The following is a 17,296-nucleotide window of genomic DNA, read 5'->3' on the forward strand; positions in this document are numbered from 1 at the left end:
GGTGACGCGTTCGTATTGGCGTTACCCAGGCCACACCACGTGGAGGTTCGAACGCAGTTTGTGGCCCAAAAATGTTGGAAGCGAGACCTTGCTTCATAGGCCCAATCACGACCGGTACGGCCTGGATCGAGAACGGCTCTCCCACACCGTCCCCCCAACCGCGTCGTACCGGGGCCTCATAGAGGCCGTAGTCTTTCGGGAGGAATGATGGAATTTCATGCAGTTTCGACTTCGAGGCTATATTATTATTAGATATTTGCGATTCTACACATCCAATGCGATCCGGAGAGGATCCGGCTGCAAGGAGTTTCTCAGTAAAGCCGGCTGTCTTCACGCAGTTCATATCTAACGCGAATCTTTAAAGTGCGTCTTGCTGCAAGAGAGACTTTCGCGCGTTTGCAACTTTGTTTTGTGTTTGTTGAAGAAACGTAAATGTATTTATGAATACGGGACCTGAGTCTCTACTTGTAGAACGCGCTTCTTTCCACTATTTGTTCCAGCTGACGAGAACGAGCTCAAACTACTCTTCAAACTGCTTTCGATGCCGTTATCCAAGCGACAGCATTCGTCTGGACGAGCATCAGGTGCGATCGAAGGTGTGGCGCCACGAAGAAAACCTGACCAACCCGTGTACAGCATCGAAGCGAGCGAAGGCGCCACCGCCGGCAGGCGAGACATCGCTGTTTACTCAGCTACTGGCCGAATCGTCCTTTCGGGTCTCGACTTCTCCGCAGCGACGCAACGAATTAGGTTCCCCGCAAGGAATTCATCACCAGACACGATCTTCTTTTTTTAGTCATCGATCAGGCCCTGTTTCGAAAACAACTTGGCTCGGCTCTTCAGCGTCATCGCGACTATCCTCAGGTGAAACTTAGAATTTAGTCAGCAAAAAATTCCTTCTTTACGTAATTTATTAATTAATGCTATCGTCTTTCCAAGGTTGTCAATGAATTTGAAAGATGTGTCGAAAAGCATTTCGAAGATCAAGCAAAGTGCGTCTTACCTCGATAATAAATTTTATAAAGGTCTGACTATTTGCTTCAGTTTTCAAAATTGTCTTCTTCCAACAGCCGTTCCACAAGAAAATAACGTGCAGTAAGAAATCGGATTGCAATTGAAACAGAAATTCTTTTGAAAAGCGTTTTATTCCTTAGTGCAAGAATTGGCACGCAAGACAGTCTAGTACGAATACTCTTAGGAGTCGACGAACTTCAGGCAAGAACGACAGTTGCAATATAAGACTTTTCCTAAGAGCTTTGCGTAGCCTTCCATGTTGAAGATTTTGCTGGAGAAGCTGCTCGAATATTCTGACGCCGACCCGTACGCTATTGTATATGTATGACACATAATGATTATCATTATGGCTAGTGGAGGCTTAGACGTTCCCAAACTCGTGATTTCTCAAATGCAGTGGCTCGACACTGTCGTTCAAAGCAAAGTAGATCCCTCCCTCCTCTCTCTCCCCTCTCCCTGGACTTATATAACTGTCTACTCTCTGAAGGACTTGGCTGACAAATTGCTCGAAGTTCTTCCCGTTCTGTCGGCGAGCGTTCAGAAGGAATTGATTGTGGCTTTGCCGGAAGTATTGCCTGACAGCGAGCACCCTCAAGTCGTCGGTCAACTTCAGTGAGACGATAGCTATTCGGATCTTTTTTCTCTCTTCTCATTATTGATTCATAGGGAATTGCTTGCTGAGAATGCGGATCTCGCTGCTTCGATTATCGAAGCCATGACAAATCTCAACGTTTCGCAGGATTTGTTTGAAGAGGTACAGTAGTAGGGGGGGGGTTCAAAATTTGAGAATTCTTCTTGTGACTCTTGTACAAGGTTCGATTATCCATTCTAAAGCGATTAAGATCGGCTCGATTGGAAGACCTTCCCGCTGCTGTGCGATTCATTCAACAGTCTGTCAGTCAAGGAGACGCAGTCGAAGTGACGTCAAAAAGAATTCAGACGAAAATAGAGAGAAATCTAAGTCCGAACCGATTTAGATCATTTCTGAATTGCGAGAAAATTTGGATTTCGAATCGACGTTCTTTCCGCCAATCACGTCGACGCCAAGCACGTGCATTGCGTCTCAACAAAGAAATCCTAGGTTAATTAATTAATTAACTCAATAGAAATTTGAATCGTTTCTTTTTAATCTTCTACCGTTGCAGCGGCGAGAGAAACGCGAGCCAGAAGCTGTCACACGAATTGCAGATCGTCGAAACACTTCGAGCCGGAATTCGCTTTCAGAAACCAGTCGCCGACGCTTGGCAAAAAGTAAATTTCAATTTCGACTATTTTTAATGTTTATATTGTTTTTTTCAGGCTATTGAAAATGTGACGACGTCTGACGATCACAAAGTCGGGGAGACGAGTCTTGGTTTTTCTTTGATTCGATTTTTTGTGGTTCGTCTTTTTTTTTCCAGGTTGTCGACATTTTCGTCTTCTTCATATTGCTCTCCGTCGCGAAACGTCGAAAGCCTCTCGAGACGCTGTTTCGAAGTAAAATCAAATCGGGTCTGTTCACCGACGAGCTCTTGTCGCAAACTTTCGTCAGCCATTCTCACGTACATGAGAAAAAAAAACGAGATTTCGTTTTCCAAAAATTAAAGAGTTTTTGTTTTCAGATACTAAAGGAGTATCTTCCATCGATTCTTTCCCTTTCCGACATTCTTCTCCGCTCTCCCGATAACGTCGTGTCGTCGTTTGGACGAGCGCTTTATTCGAACGCGTTCACCGCGTTCGATTCCTACGGCAGACAGGCAATGATTCCCTCTCTTCTCCCTCACGCTTCGATAGCGTCTTCGTATAGGAGATCGTGGGTTCGTTAGTCGTTCATATTGGGAGTGGGCTTCCCTCTAGTATTGACGGCGCGCTCGACGTTCTGGGCAGTCTTGATGTTCAATCCATGCTTCCCTATGCCGTCTTTATAAAGGCAAGGAGATTACGTCAAGAGAGATGTTTATTATTAATCTTGTTGCTCTTTATATATAGAGCATTCTCGATTACATTCACGGTTTGACGTTGTCGCAGATTCGAAAATTGTTTACTGTTTTGAGCGCTTTGGCTTTTGAAAATTCAGACAATGTCGGTGCTATTCAGGCGAGAAAAACTGAGCACGCGCGCAGAAGATCGAAGACTTTACCTTCTGTAGGATGACGTTCACATATTTGTGAGAAAGCAGCTCTCCAGTAACAACGCAAAGTAAGAAGAAAGTCGGAGTGTCCTTATATATAGGGGAAAAAAAACGCGCAACTACAGATTCAAGAGGATAGGGGTTATTGGGGCAATTGCAGCTGTTCGAAGCCTGGCCAATAAACAGTCAGACTATTAATAGGACAAGATTTACTATAACGGCAGCCTTTTTCTTCGCAGAAAAAATTGCAGACGTTTCGTTCTGACTCAGTCTCAAACTACGACAGACGGAGGAGACCCCGACGCAGCTCAGCAGGTTAGACGATATGGTCGTGTGAATCGAAAGCGTTGGAGGGACTCTCATACGTCCAGGTTACCCATCTGTTGGAATTGGTGAGAAAGTGCAGTGCTAGCTGTCCCGAAGTCGCTGCCTTGTTCTACGACGAACTAGCGACGGTCACGCAACGGCAGCGGGGTCTCGATCCGAGAATTCGGGAGTGGATTTGCGATACGGTCGTCTCCGACTTTCAGGACATCTTCGTCGCCGACGACTCGGAAGGGGAAACCGCGCCAAGGTCAGTCAGGGGAGCAAGGATAGCAAAGGACACTGAATGACGTTGTAGCATCAGCGGTTCTTTATCTCTTCACTGGACATACGGTCTCGATACGGTCGAGGAAGGCGAAGGTGTCGCTGTTAAGATCGTGCCTCTGCTCTTGGACGAAAAGCACAAGTTGCTACCTATACGAAGAAATGTCGTTTTTGTTGCACTAGCTCAGTTCTTAGGTGTTCGAGTGCGGCGAAGATAATTCGTCTTGCTCCTCATTTTCGTTTGCTGCGAGTGTGCGAACAGCTTCAACACGAGGGCTCCTTGGATGGCATCGATGCTCTGCTCGGTAAAATGCTAATTTGTTCTTTCTTATCTATACGAAAGTCGTCTTTGTCAGGTTGTCCTATGATTCTGTGCAAAGACGACGTGCTTGGTTCTTTCGACACCTTGACCATAGCTCAAAAAGAAATCGTTTGCAGTTCCTTGCTTTACGCAATCAATTGGTGCAGAGAGGTACCTCAGTGTACTTTCTATTATCGTACACGTACCTCTTCATGTGAGCTACTCTAGGTCGTTAGTGCATTCTGTACGCAAGACGAAATTGAAATGAAGGGCAAAGTCATTGCGCGTCTAAAGACGATTACCGAATTGGAAGCGGCTCTGGCCAAGTGCATGGCAGCAACGCCCTCCTTTGTGCCGCCATCTGCTCATTTCGACGTGGAACAAGATGACAGTGATTTAGTGCAACCAAAGAAATCCGGAACAGGCAAAGGGTGAGGGAGCAGTGGTTTCAAGACTTCGCAACTATCGATAATTTCCTAGAAAAGGAAAGAAGAAAAATCAAGAGAAGAACACCAGTCTTGACGGAGATAAGGTTTGACGTACGTAAACTTTTAAGCGACCGCGCACGACACTTTAGTCTAGGATGCAACAGACGAAGTCTCCCTTGCAGAAACGAGCTCGATGCCTCTGCACCGGCTAAAGCCCAAGCCTTACTTCAGGTGAGAATCTTTCAGAACATCCCTCGTGGATATGTAGTCGGATGCTCTTTCGCACAGAGAATTAGATCTCGACGTTTGCCGAATTCTTCTCTTTGATGCCATCACGAAAAAGATAGTGGATTCGGAAAGTCACACGAAAGTACGATGCATCAGGGCGAAATGAAGTCTGCAGCAAACGAACAGATCATATATATATAGGCTGTTCAGATGATTCATCTGGAACCTTCTGAATTACACTTCATTCTCATCGATCTCTATCAGAAACTCGTCTACAAACTGGGACGAAGCGCTGGAAGATCTTTCCCTAGCAAAGTAAGGCAATGATCGTTTTCGTAAGGCTTTAAAATTGCAGTAGTAGCCCATCTGAGATCTCATCTCGTTTGTCGCGTAGATTAAGAAAGACTCCGGTGTCGGCTTTTCCCGTTTGTCTATGTTGGAGCCAAAAGAAGTGACCGCTTTAATGGTCGAAATTCTCCCAGCTTTTTGTTTCCACGCTGAAAAGATGAAGGCGTTTTTTGACGTGTGTAAAAAACTTTTCCCCGATTTCGCCGACTTGTTTTCTAGACCTTGATGGAGGAGAACGACGGAATAGTGGACGTCGCGTGCAAAGATGACCAGTATGCACTCACGAGTTCGTGCTTTCAACTTCTATTCGACATTTTGGGCGTTCTTTTCGCGTGGTAATTTCGTGCATTCTCATAAGGAAGCTTCGCGTTTTATTCTCTTTTCTCGAGGCCTGGATTTGGTTCCAAGTCGTGGCGCGACTTATTCAAGCAGGCTTTAGCTGCTTTGACAAAGACTAAAGACGGTGATCTCAGGAGTTTGTCTGTTCAGGAGCTGACAGGGTTTCTGCATAAATCTGCAGCAAGGCTTCCTTAATTAATTTCGTTTCTTCTTTAGTTCTGTTTGCCAATATTTGGAAACTTTTAGTCAATGCGTTCCCAAGCTATCTGTCGCTGTTTCTCTCACAGTTTTAATCGAATCTGTTGTGGAACAGAGTCAAATTCCCTCTCTAGAGCCTGTCATAAGTAAGCAGACGAGGCGATAAACAATTATTGATAAACAGCTGAACGTGTGTCAGGCGTGCTATCTGGAACGTTTTTGAAGCAGCGGTGGACCGAGCTGGAAAACGACAAGTCGAATAAAATAAACGAGATGATTCAGCCGCTTGTGAGGTGGGTAAAGATCTCGCTGATCTTGTAACGCGTCTACACTGTCGTTTTTGTAGATGTCATTTGCATTTTGCCGAAAATTCCGTCGAATTGATTGAAACAATTGCGAAGGATGCCTTTGGCGAATTGGTGGAAGAAGGGGCTCTATCATCAAAGTTGTACCCCACACTAAGAAGGTACAGTATACATACTGTGTTCTTTCTCGAACCGTGACAGCCTTACGATCCTGCAGAATTTCGGCTCCTGTTTATCACCGGTTGATGTTTGAGGAATTAGCAAGAATGGTTGTCACCGTTGCATCAGTGAAACAAACTTCCTCGTCAGACGTAAGAAGAGAAAAGTGCTTACCATGCAATGATTGACGAATTCAATACGCTAAGGTGAAACGAGAGAGGCTCACAGCATTAGGTCCTATTGTGCGTGCCTTCCAACTTCTCATTCAACTAGTAAAGGTCAGATGCAGTATAAAGTCTGATAGGTAGCAAATTTCTAATTTAGACCTTCGATTCAAGACCGATATTGGTTTCTGCCCTCAAATTCGGAAGAATGTTTGTCGACAATTTTCTCCGTCATGCTATGCCAATAGTGGAGTCTCTATTTAGAACTGATAAGGTACTTCTAATTAAATAAGTAGTGTACTGTTGTGAATTTCCGAGACGCTGTCGTCCAGGACGAGATTCATGTTTTGCTGAGGAGTCTGCAACAAAGCACCCGGTCGCTTCAACACTTCTGCAGTCATTCCAAAATGTCGCGAAGCATTACAATAGTGAACTACGTTCCTATGCTGAAGAGGAGCCTCGAGGCCTTTGTTTATAGAGTCAAGGTGAACTCGTGAAAAGTGCCTAGGTAACCTCTAAATTTTTGTGTTTCAAAATCTTTAGGCTTTGCTTGCCATACACAATTGCCAGGATGCGTTTTGGATAGGAAATCTAAAAAACCGAGATTTAAAAGTTGAGCCCGGTGATTGCGTTCGTAGCGACGGCACCAATCTCGTTTCTCTAGGGAGACGAAGTCCTGTCTCAAGCATCAGTGCGAATGTCTATGTCAATGGCTCTGTCTGGACAGACGGAACAAGATCAGGTTGCTAATGACGACGGCGAGTCATATGGTGACGACGACAACGAAGATGTTGCGGAAAAGGTCTAATAGCATAAGCGAGTTCCTATTTTATGAATGCGTTTGTAGGAATCTGATATTGAAGAGCAAGGTCATGACTCCGACCCAGACGTCTAGCTACATTACTAGCTACATTTAGATTTAGTAGCACGAGGATCTAATCAAGAGAGTGAGTGTTTATCGGTAGATATCCGGGCGTGTTAGCGACCGCGTGGCACGAACGAAAAGCGCTTCAACGCCGCCATGAACTGGGTGGGAGGCGCAAGGTTTGTACAAGAGAATCCGCAACGCTCATAGTCGACAATGGCTCTCACAGAAACCGCATTCGAACGAAAGACAAGAAGCAACAGCGAGTAGAAAACACGGACTCGGACTTTCTTCCGTAAAGCTCCATTCGTTTCTCTTTTCGAGGACTTCTTCGAAATGCGACGTCAATCGAAGAGACGCGACGCCTTTCGACAGCCTTATTCGCCCGGAAAAAAGGCCGAAAAGCGGCCAATCTGCCAAGACCTTCTCATCCTCCAAGCAATCAACGAAACGACGGCTGCCGAGCCGCCGATGAGAGAAAACCCCGTTCGACAGCCCAATCGAGTCGATCTAAGCGGTCGCGACCACTCCTTTCTCCCCCCGAAACGAAGACCGAAAAAGCCGCCCGAACCTTCGACGCGACATCTCGAATTTCTTCCCAACGTCTCTCCCGATTCGATTCGCGTTCCGTCTCGCCTCGAGCTCGACGAAGCGGCGGCGGCGGCGACGGCGTCGTCCGTCGTCGCAACGCCGCGTCATTTCAATCCGAATGCGACGCGATTCGTTCGAAACTCGGGGGAATTCAGTTCGACGAGCGTCGAAGAGCCGCTCCCAAGGCAGATGCGCCAGGTATAGATACTGATAAAGAGCTCCCTCTCTACACGTCGCGATTCAGGATCGTCGGTCTCGTCCTGGTCCACTTTATGCCGATACGGACGATGAAAAAATGACGCCGTTTGTTGATAACCTGTTCGGTAGAAAACCGAACGTAAGCCGGCCGGCACCTTAGGCACGAGATTGCGTACGGTTTTTTTTTTCTCACTGCAGTTTGTTCCTCCACCTCCGCCGCTCGGTTTCAAGTCTAGATTTCGCACTAATGTCAAGTCTCTAGGCCACGAGACGCGGTGAGTCCTGCTGTTATGTTCTACATTTCTTAGCTAATGTTTGGCCTGCATGGACAGCAGTGTTGTTCCTGATCAGGACGAGCTGCTTGCCAATGAGACAGAGTCTCCTCTAATTCGTTCTGGCAATGATGATGAGGATGATGATTGCCGGCTTAGCCGTCACACTCCCAGTGAAAATCAATTGACTTCAGCCAAGCCACTTTCTGCCTTCGAGAAGATGCTTCAGAAGATGAACGGGCCCCAAAGAGACGGCGAAAATTCTCAGCGGCGTCCGGCAAGTAACGATTGGAGTTGGAGAAACTTCGTAAATGGAAACGAGATGCTGAGAAACAAGAAAGCGTTTGAATTAGCCGAGGAAGCTCTGGAGGAAGTAGAGCCAACCTCTTTAAGATGTCTCCCTTACGAGCCATGTCGTTCTAGGTGATGAATCTCAGCCATTGTGGCGACAAAGACGACGAAGAAAATAAGGATGATGAGTCTCCCTTGTCTGAGGATGACTTAGAGTCAGTGTCTGGTAAGCTTCATAGTAGTCGATCCAGTGCGTCCATCGTCTCGCAAGAAGCCGGTTCAGTCGACGTGTCTGCACCGCTCAGAAGCATTTCAACGGAAGACGTGACGCAAAAGGTTCGAGGCGCATGTTAAACGGAGGGTATAATGTGAACGGGCTTTTTCGCGGTTGCAGTTCAAGGATGCCGAAATCCAGTGCTGCAAAGCAATTACTCATTCCGTGGCAACGCAGACGGAAAGCGAAGACTTGATTCCATCGACGGGCTCCGTTCGCGAGACAACGGAGCAGTGCGTCCCAATGGCACACGGAGCAATCGATGCCGACGTTGAACACGTGGAAATGACGGCCACGTTATCGCGAATTATTCGAACTCGGGAGGGCCTAGTGCGGGAAACAGTCATCAGGCAACTGCTAAGAAAGTAGGCCATGGAAGTGAGACTCTCGGCTGACTGATTTTTTTCCTCTTCCTCTAGCTCATCTTCGGATCGACAACAGGATACGAAAGACGTAAGCTGTATTTAGCAAACAATCACCCTCCCTTCCCTCCCCCCCTCCCGTGCCAACCTCTCCTCCCAATCCAAAAAGTGCAAATATTCGCACACGTCAATTCCTATCCTCCCTATTTATTCACTAAAAGCTATAACCCAAAAATCCCCCAAAAAAAAGAAGCAGACAACGTTTGAGTCGTTGAACGAGACCTACGTGCTACACGTGGAGTGGAAGAGAGCCTTGCGTTCAATATCGGCCAAGAGAGCGTCGATTTCGTTTTCATACTCTCCCGTCTGGCTCTCCAACTTCTCGATCTCTTCGTCGTTCTTCTTCACGGACTTTTCGAATTCTGGCAGCAAGAAGGCGTCGTTGATAAACATCTCAACGTTCTTTTCTACGGCGACTCTGACATACCTTTTATTTCGTTTGCCTTGTCAGTAACTCTTTTGAGCGTCTCGTCGGCATCCTTCTTCAACTCGGCAGCGTCAGCAGATTTCTTTCTCAAGTTCTCAATAGCCCGATCGAGGCTCTCACGAAATCGTGCAAGTTCATCTTCTAAGTCATGTAAATCCTAGACCAACTCATCTTCCTCGACTGATTTAACAGAGATTCGTCATTTTCTTACCTCAGAGGTGGCTCTTATTTGCTGCCTGGCACTCGAAGCCTCTTTCTCCGCCGAGGCCAGATTCTGCTCGTTCGCGTCCGCCTGAGCAGTGGCCGCTGCTATTTCATTCTCGGTGGTGTTTGCGTCGGTCCATGCCTTTTGCATTGCGGCGTTGAGTGCGACCAAGTTGGCTTCAGCGCTGGCTATTTCACCGTCGGCTCTCGTCTTTATCGCTTCAGCGCGTTTAAGGAAAGTTGATGAGGTGTTCTGATGGCCTTTGGCTGTAGCCAGTTGAGCTTCCACTTCTTTGGCTTTTGCCAAGAGCTCCTCAGCGTTTCGACTATAAAAAGTGTGATATACAACTAAGTGCGCAATATATCCGTTATCTTACTTCGCTTCTTCGGCTCGACTTCGAGCGCGACTGATGTTTTCCAATTCTTCCGTCCAAGTTTCGAGATTCGCTATGTTCATTTTGATGAGTTGAATGGTTGCGTTGATCTTGGTAATCACATTCTGGAATTCTTCTCGGCTCACGTGTTCCAAACCTGAAATGTCGCCAATCGCACGCCTGATGTCAGAAAGAACTTTCGATTCTCTATCCCAAAAACTTGACATTTTATTGAGCACTTTGGTGGCATTTTGGCTGATTTCGCTAGCAACTTTTTGAGAACTTACACCTCGACTTTGCGCATCAGCAGCAATTTCATCCGCTCTCCTAATATCGTCAGACGCTATAGACAACTCGCCCATTATCTGGGACAATAGAAGAAGCGTCTCATTAGCAAACGTTTTTGCCATGTCGGCGCGCTGCTGAGCCAGCATGGTTGCATTTGCAGCGCCTGAGCAAGTGGGTCCTCCACCACAGTAACCACAATTCACTCCACCGCAAGGATCACAAGAAGACGAACTCAAAGGCTTTCCGCAAAGATCACGCTCTGCTTCACGGACTATTCGATCGTAGTCCTCCAACGTCATTTCAGCTTCAGAAAGCCGTCTGTTATTAACAGCTTGCTGATCGTCAAACGTTTTATTGACCAAATCATTGGCAATATTTTTTTGTTTTTCCGCCTCAGCCATCGTACCCTTCTCCGCATCGTCAACGGCCTTCTCAGCCGTTTCGGACCTGTTCTGTGCAGCTTTCAACTCATTCAAAATGCCTTCTAGCGTCGTCGCCTCAACAAGCGTCATGTTGTCCCTGAGCTCTCTGATTTCATCTTGAACGTCAACCAAAAGTTGAGCAAGCTCGTCCAGTTTCGTGCTAGAACCGTTCGTCTTTATTGCTACTTGTTTCACCGTGACCTCGACCTTGCCGATGCGACGTCGGATAGAATCCAGCTCGCCTTCAGTGAAATTGATCCAAGACGTGAAATTATTCGCAATTCGGAGCAGAACGTTTCGATCCGTTGCATTTAGGATTGCCGACACGTTGGCCAGCTTTTTCTCCATATCGCTGAATTCGTCCTCGAAGCCTGTCACCGAGCCGCTCGTCGTTATTTGATTTGCGTACGCTGTCAGATTGTCAATTCTGTCGCGAATGCGATCCAGTTCGGCGCTCCACGTGTCAAAGCATTCCCCGCACGGTTCACAGGACGGGAGAATACCGGACGTTCCCTCTCGACAGCGATCACAACGAGATCCAACGACGTTCGTTTTACACAAGCACTCGCCTGTACCTGCATTGCATACGTCGGGAAGAGAGCCATCCCCATCACAGTCACACGCTTTGAAGAGGGGGAAAAAAAGAGGTGAATGCCGAGGTAAAAATGAAAAAATATGCCTTCTGCTCAATTACCTTGGCAACCAGTCGTTGAATAATTCCAGAAGCCGGTCTGGCACAAGCAGCAGCGTATATCGTCTACTCCACCTATATTGGGCTGGCATTGGCAATTGCCTGTGTCCTGAGAAGCGAATTCACAGCATAGAAAGGAATAAAGTGCTCAAGCCTACCATGTCGCACTGAGTGCTGGTTGCTCCTTCGCAGCAAAGACAGGGAACGCAGCCTCGGCCGTCCTTGAATCCCCAATGATTCGGCAGACACGAGCTGCACGTGCGACCCTCAACGCCGAGTTTACACCGACATTGGCCTGTGTTCTTGTCGCATATCGAACTCTCGGACCCCATCTCGTCACACTCGCACGCTAAAGACAAAGACTAAGAAAGAGCAACAAAGCCAACCCATTAGCTCTTACGTCGGCATTCCTGTCGACTAGCATTCCCATAAAAGCCGTCTTGACAAACTTCACACTGCCGACCGGTCGTATTATACAAGCACGTCTTGCACTCGCCTGTCTCCTTGTCGCAATTCTCCAAGATGCCCGGTGGACCGTTTCCATTGCAGAGGCAATTGAAACAGCCGCCGCCCTCGCGCCACGGCTGTCCATAGTATCCAACGTCGCACTCGTCGCACTTGCAACCGACGTAGCCTTGCTGGCAATTGCATCGAACCGGGCAGTCTTCGTCGTCTCTCACCTCCTCGCACGTGTCCGCAAACCGATTTCCGCTCGCTTCGCCGGGACACTGGCACGGAAGACACGAGCCTCGTCTCGCATCTCCATAGAAGCCGGGTTTGCAGCTATCGCAAAGCGGGCCTTCCGTGTTATCCCGGCAGTCTACGCACTCCCTCGTCACCGGATCGCACTTGGTCGAATGACGGAAGCAGAAGCAGGGAACGCAGACGTCGAACGGGCCGCCGTCGCGCGTGTATCCGTCGGCGCACCGATCGCACGTTCGCCCGGCTTGACTCGCCGGACATTCGCACTGCTCGACGTGAGTCACGAGTTCGCCGCCGTTCGACACGTTGACGGCGATCTCCAAACGAACTCCACTAATCGCTTGAATCATTGCGGCACGAGGATAGCCTTCCTCGTATCGCGTAGCGATCTGGATTTCATCGATTTGCAGCAGAAGTTGATTTAGTTCTGAGCTGGATATATCGTTGCCCGTCATTCGGCCGCGCGACCACGCACCTTCGCGAAGAGGAACCTAGATCCAAGTCGTCAACATTTTGCCTGTTTTGCACCAACTAAGAAAGTTCACGCACCGTGTACAATGTCCACGTTTCAGAGGGCGGCGGATCTAGAATGTGGAACGCGCGAACGCTCGGGTCGCCGTTGCGACGGAATTGAACGTAGGACATTGGCGGAGGCGCGTCGGACGGAACGGACGCATTTTGGCGAAGACTGAACCGAAATTCGCGCGTATAAGCCGTATTCTTGTTGCCAAGAAACTTCGACGGAGCAACCCAAATCACAAAGTCTTTTCCACTATCAGGAATTCCAAGCAAGTGTCGCCTTTGTGTGAGAGAGAGAGAATTATGTATAAGTAAGGCAAACCTGCACTAAAATCTCTTACTCGGCATTCCACTGCACTTCTCCCCGCGTCAACGTCCACCCGTCATTGTCATCCGGTGATCCAAAGCCGCTCACAACTGCCGAACGGTACCATCCGTCCGAACGATTGCACTTGACGTCGAACGTGTTGCAGAAGCACTTTTGGCAGCCTGTCGACAGACCGGGATTGATGAAGCTGTTCGGCGAGCACTGATCGCACTTTCGTCCCGTCACGCCGTCGCGGCACGTGCACTGGCCCGTCTCGTCGCATTCTCGTCCGACGCTGCCGCCTTCGTTGCAATTGCAAGCGACGCAACCGGACGCGGAGAAATTGTAGAATCCCGATGAACATTGCGAGCATTTCGATCCGGTGACGCCGGGACGACAAGTGCAGTCGCCGTCCGGACTGCCGCCGCATTCCAGCGACGCCGAGCCAATCGGATCGCAATTGCACGCCGTGCACGTCTTCGTTTGACGATCGAGATAGGAAAATTGCTCGCAGTTGTCACAACGATCACCCGTCCGGCCTTCAATGCACGGACACTGACCGGTAGCGGCGTCGCAGAATAGACTCATACTGCCGGCAGGGTCGCAGTTGCACGCTACGCAAAAAAACAAACGGACACCATTAGTCCACTTTTCCGTCCATTGAGAATTTTCCCCCACCTAAGCATCCGAATGCCGAAAAGGAGTGAAAGCCGGGTTGGCACGTGTCGCAACGTCGGCCCCCCACTCCCGGCTTGCAGTTGCACTGTCCTTCAAATGACCAGCAGATGGGAGAGTTCGATCCGACGCTGTTGCAGTCGCACGCTAACGAAAGAGCACGCATATTTACGCATTGGCTATCCCTTTTCGCCGCGTCAACTCACGAATAGCGCCGTCGTTCAGAACGGCGGACATGGAGAACATAAGGCGTTCGCATATGATGCTTCGATTCGAGTGCATCGACACGCGAAGACGAGACTCGTAACAGTCAGCCCTGTCCCATTGATCGCCGAGCTTAGTGCCATTGAAAATTTCAATGGAGTTCACGGACGGAAGGAGAACGACCTGCAAGAAAAAAAATCATATATATAATCATCGTACAGTAAGTCAGTACAAAATATAAACCATCATACCGAATCAATAAGAGTGGATTTGCCTCCCGTTCCTTCGCTCTTAGTAAAGCTAACGTCGATTCTGTAGCGTTCCTTCGCCAGAAGGCAAGTGGTGACAGGCGAGAGAGCAATGCCCTCGCCCTCAACGGCGGGCATTGGGAGGGAGATCTCGTGAACGACTCCCGGGGTTTCTAATTGGCAAGTGGGATGGGCATCAGCCATCACGCCGCCATTCAAGAACCCAGTGGATTCAGGAATGTGAGTGATGGTGACTAGGGCTTCTCCATCTTCCTGAATAATTAAAAAGGCCGATGGCTATTCTTGTCTCTGCGACCTTCTAATGCTTACGGATGCCTCGTATCGTATCATGACGTTATACGGCATCGTCTTGGATATATTTTGCACGGTGAACGAGAAAGAGCCGCCCGATGGTGTGAGCAGAAAGCCGTGACCAGTCCACGTCACGTCGCCCGTGACCATCCTCTGTTCGACGCTCACCTAGATAATGGGATGATGATGGCTTAGATCTACTGTAAAAGTTCGCTCACGAGTGGTCCAAGCTGAGCGTATTCAGCTTCGAGAACAAACTGATCGATGTTCTGGAAATAGTAGCCAGGCCACACATTCGTGCATTTCTGCGTGTGAATATTGTCTCGGCACTGGCACTGGCCTGATACAGGATTGCAAACGGGATCCAATGCGCCGCCGGGATCGCAATCGCACGCAGCGCAACCCTCCGCATTCGATCGAGCCAAATCAAAGTAACCGGGCTGGAAGGAAGAGTTATTATAGAAATAAATTTAAAAAAAACGTTCTCAGCCAGCTTACCATGCATTCGTCACATTGCCTTCCAGTCACAAAAAGCTTGCAATTGCATCTCCCCGTGAACATATTGCAAACGATGCTCTCAAGCTGAGTTCCAGCAGTGTAGCATTCGCAGTCTGAGCAGAGAGCATAAGAGTAGCGTCAACGTCGTCGCGTTTCGTGTATAAGGAGTACCTTGGCATCCCTTCGGATTGGAGTCGGTTAGATTCCACGTTCCCTCCCTGCAAACGTCGCACGTGCGACCGAAGAGATTCTCCTTGCACTCGCAATCGCCAAGTAGAATGCCTTGAGCCGAGTTCGACGCCTGCGCGCATCTACCGCTGCCTTTCGAACCGAGCCGATCGCAATCGCAAGCTGATAAAAAAAAAGAACACGAAAAGAGTAAAACACGTACCGCGGCTTTCTCTCCTTTCTCTTACGTCGACATCGGTCCTTGTCGACGAGCAGCTTTCCCGGACCGGGATAATAGCCGCTGCGGCATTCTTCGCACTGATTGCCGGCTGTATTGTCTCGGCAGTCGACGCAGACGCCGCCGTCCGTACGCCCACTACTCTCATAAACGTCCAGATCAAAAACGCACCTGTCGGCGTGGCCAAAACATTGGCACTCTGGACACAATAGAAAATGAGGAACGTCAATTTCGACGTGCAGATGTTAGGCTCACGTTTGCATTCGCCGCCGGGCGTCCACGGTACGCTGTTGTAGAGCGGCTTGCAGCGCTCGCAACTGTCGCCTTCCGTGTTCTCCGTGCAAGCGCATTTGCCAAAAATCTGCACACACACCCCCGCCGCGGCGGCGAAGAATAACGAAAAAGCCACGACGTCTTTCATATCCTCTCACCATAGAATCCTTATATTGCTCACTGTAGACAATTCCCTCGACGGGCACGCATTTGGTCGCGTGGCCAAAGCACTCGCACTGACCGCGCACTGTCCAATCGTAGACGGCGTAGTGATATTTGTTGACTACGTCTTCGCTCGGATCGACTCCCTCGTCGCCGAAGCGAGTGAGTTTATCGAGTCGAATCCGAAGGTTCGTCACGCTCAGGTGATCCAAAACGGAACGCGCGTATGGATCGTCGAGTTGGATCGCCGCGGGAAGGGCGGAGAAAACCACCTAGAAAAGAGAAAGGGGGGGGGGACGAGTGGGATCATAAGTGTTGTGGCTTTGTCTGTCCTAATCATGCAAATCTAATGACGCCGGCCCACGCGAAAGGAACGGAGAGGGAATTTCTCGAAACGACCGGCGAAATTGACAGAGAAATGCCCTTTTCGCGCGTTGACGTCTTCGAGGCGCGACGACACGCGATAGGCAATGCGATCAGCGGCGAGCGGAATGTACACAAAGCCACCTGCTCGTTCGATTGTTCGCTAAAGCAAACAAAGGAACAAGGGCAGTTCGACCACTCTTGTTTCCCTAGGCTATTGACGCGCGAGAAACGGTCTGAAATCGATCGGAAAAAGCGGGGAAGCACGCGTAGGAGAGAACGAAATCCGATACGACCAATGCAGGAGAGTATCGTGGCTAGCCTAGACTCTCTCCTTCCTTCTAGGAAAAGAGGCTCTATGAGTCTCACCTCGCCGAGAGTCGATGGTGCGACGTCGGAGTATTTGCTCGTACACACAACTTCGGTGAGCGATATTCGATCGTTCGGATTCTTGTCGGGCAAACCGTACTGCTTCAGGCAATCTTCGGCGAAATACTGATAGGCGACCCACGTACGACCGAAATCGTTCGATTTCTCGAGCACCATCGCCGCCGGTCGATGGCTACGAAACTTCAACACCATGTAGGTGAAGGTGAACGCCGTCTCAAAGTCGAGACGAACGTCGACGCGATCGACGTCGTTCTCCGCCTGCCACCACGTCGTCGGCGTTCGAGATTCGGGATCGATCATAAATTGAGCCGGATGGCGAAGGTCCGCTTTCGAATCGTCGCACATGTAGCAGTCGGTGTTGCCGAGGATGCAATATTTGGCGGGACCGTCGATGCCGCATGTCGACGTCGCCGTTATGTTTCGACCCAAGGCGAGATTGCCCGTCGTGATCGACGCTATTCCTGTGTGAGCGATTTCATCGCGACCTATCGGAAGTTGTGTCTATTTCGCGTGAACCTGCCACTTGCGCTCTCCCTAGCGCGACGATAGCGCCGAGTGATAGAGAAGCGAGCAGAAGGCGATACAGAGCCATCATCCCACTAACGCGACCGCCTCTGCGAAAATGCTCGTTCTATAGGGCCTAATCTATTCCACTCGGGCCTCTATCTAATTCACGCGGTTAGCCGCTCGACCAATCAACGCTGTCGTCTCCGGCACCGCGGCACGTGCAGCCCTA

General features: G+C 49.2%; 3 protein-coding genes across 5 annotated transcripts; 2 read left to right on the top strand and 1 right to left on the bottom strand.

Annotated features, from left to right (window-relative positions):
• The first annotated feature begins 460 nt into the window (after window positions 1–460).
• LOC136186328 (Fanconi anemia group D2 protein-like) lies at window positions 461–7,146 on the top strand. 2 transcript variants are annotated; one of them, XM_065973621.1, is made up of 43 exons: window positions 461–584; window positions 637–750; window positions 797–864; window positions 940–992; window positions 1,045–1,095; window positions 1,155–1,215; window positions 1,265–1,320; window positions 1,369–1,438; window positions 1,502–1,626; window positions 1,681–1,768; window positions 1,828–1,932; window positions 1,992–2,095; window positions 2,160–2,265; window positions 2,314–2,349; window positions 2,415–2,555; window positions 2,616–2,750; window positions 2,801–2,923; window positions 2,983–3,090; window positions 3,143–3,192; window positions 3,250–3,309; window positions 3,364–3,439; window positions 3,496–3,698; window positions 3,747–3,854; window positions 3,908–4,017; window positions 4,069–4,184; window positions 4,242–4,444; window positions 4,494–4,545; window positions 4,596–4,672; window positions 4,730–4,811; window positions 4,871–4,984; window positions 5,064–5,192; window positions 5,237–5,352; window positions 5,407–5,517; window positions 5,573–5,700; window positions 5,754–5,847; window positions 5,901–6,020; window positions 6,077–6,170; window positions 6,225–6,296; window positions 6,343–6,456; window positions 6,515–6,667; window positions 6,726–6,794; window positions 6,847–6,984; window positions 7,030–7,146. In XM_065973621.1, the coding sequence occupies exons 1-43, from the start codon at window positions 542–544 to the stop codon at window positions 7,075–7,077; spliced, it is 4,224 nt and encodes a 1,407-aa protein (XP_065829693.1). In that variant the 5' UTR covers window positions 461–541; the 3' UTR covers window positions 7,078–7,146. The 2 variants fall into 2 exon arrangements, with proteins under 2 accessions (XP_065829693.1, XP_065829694.1); XM_065973622.1 differs by lacking the exons at window positions 6,726–6,794; window positions 6,847–6,984; window positions 7,030–7,146 and having other exon boundaries at window positions 6,357–6,456; window positions 6,515–6,649.
• Window positions 7,100–10,386, top strand: LOC136186329 (uncharacterized). Of its 2 annotated transcripts, none has more exons than XM_065973623.1 (9): window positions 7,100–7,226; window positions 7,277–7,313; window positions 7,372–7,836; window positions 7,883–7,975; window positions 8,035–8,111; window positions 8,169–8,481; window positions 8,532–8,735; window positions 8,794–9,038; window positions 9,093–10,386. In XM_065973623.1, the coding sequence occupies exons 1-9, from the start codon at window positions 7,204–7,206 to the stop codon at window positions 9,139–9,141; spliced, it is 1,506 nt and encodes a 501-aa protein (XP_065829695.1). In that variant the 5' UTR covers window positions 7,100–7,203; the 3' UTR covers window positions 9,142–10,386. The 2 variants fall into 2 exon arrangements, with proteins under 2 accessions (XP_065829695.1, XP_065829696.1); XM_065973624.1 differs by having other exon boundaries at window positions 8,172–8,481.
• LOC136186326 (laminin subunit beta-1-like) lies at window positions 9,227–17,212 on the bottom strand. Its single transcript, XM_065973619.1, has 21 exons — window positions 17,077–17,212; window positions 16,540–17,021; window positions 15,804–16,079; window positions 15,628–15,733; window positions 15,383–15,571; window positions 15,138–15,317; window positions 14,967–15,079; window positions 14,687–14,908; window positions 14,487–14,636; window positions 14,160–14,429; window positions 13,911–14,091; window positions 13,708–13,851; window positions 13,064–13,643; window positions 12,753–13,002; window positions 11,902–12,694; window positions 11,660–11,850; window positions 11,505–11,610; window positions 10,104–11,433; window positions 9,734–10,052; window positions 9,523–9,679; window positions 9,227–9,457 (listed from the first exon to the last, which is right to left on the bottom strand). The coding sequence occupies exons 1-21, from the start codon at window positions 17,153–17,155 to the stop codon at window positions 9,318–9,320; spliced, it is 6,258 nt and encodes a 2,085-aa protein (XP_065829691.1). The 5' UTR covers window positions 17,156–17,212; the 3' UTR covers window positions 9,227–9,317.
• Between the last annotated feature and the right edge of the window lie 84 nt (window positions 17,213–17,296).

The sequence above is a fragment of the Oscarella lobularis genome, chromosome 4 (genome assembly GCF_947507565.1).
Source record: "Oscarella lobularis chromosome 4, ooOscLobu1.1, whole genome shotgun sequence".
NCBI classification, from domain to species: domain Eukaryota; kingdom Metazoa; phylum Porifera; class Homoscleromorpha; order Homosclerophorida; family Oscarellidae; genus Oscarella; species Oscarella lobularis.

Bases quoted from the DNA above. Each gene is read 5' to 3' on its own strand.
- LOC136186329 (XM_065973623.1), top strand. From the start codon at position 7,204: ATGAACTGGGTGGGAGGCGCAAG. The intron at 7,227-7,276 runs GTTTGTACAAGA...TGGCTCTCACAG, and splicing joins AACTGGGTGGGAGGCGCAAG to AAACCGCATTCGAACGAAAG. The intron at 7,837-7,882 runs GTATAGATACTG...GTCGCGATTCAG, and splicing joins TCCCAAGGCAGATGCGCCAG to GATCGTCGGTCTCGTCCTGG.
- LOC136186328 (XM_065973621.1), top strand. From the start codon at position 542: ATGCCGTTATCCAAGCGACAGCATTCGTCTGGACGAGCATCAG. The intron at 5,353-5,406 runs GTAATTTCGTGC...TCTTTTCTCGAG, and splicing joins TTGGGCGTTCTTTTCGCGTG to GCCTGGATTTGGTTCCAAGT. The intron at 6,171-6,224 runs GTAAGAAGAGAA...CAATACGCTAAG, and splicing joins AACAAACTTCCTCGTCAGAC to GTGAAACGAGAGAGGCTCAC.
- LOC136186326 (XM_065973619.1), bottom strand. From the start codon at position 17,155: ATGATGGCTCTGTATCGCCTTCTGCTCGCTTCTCTATCACTCGGCGCT. The intron at 11,851-11,901 runs GTAAGAGCTAAT...CTTTGTCTTTAG, and splicing joins TAGTCGACAGGAATGCCGAC to CGTGCGAGTGTGACGAGATG. The intron at 10,053-10,103 runs GTAAGATAACGG...CACTTTTTATAG, and splicing joins AGTCGAGCCGAAGAAGCGAA to TCGAAACGCTGAGGAGCTCT.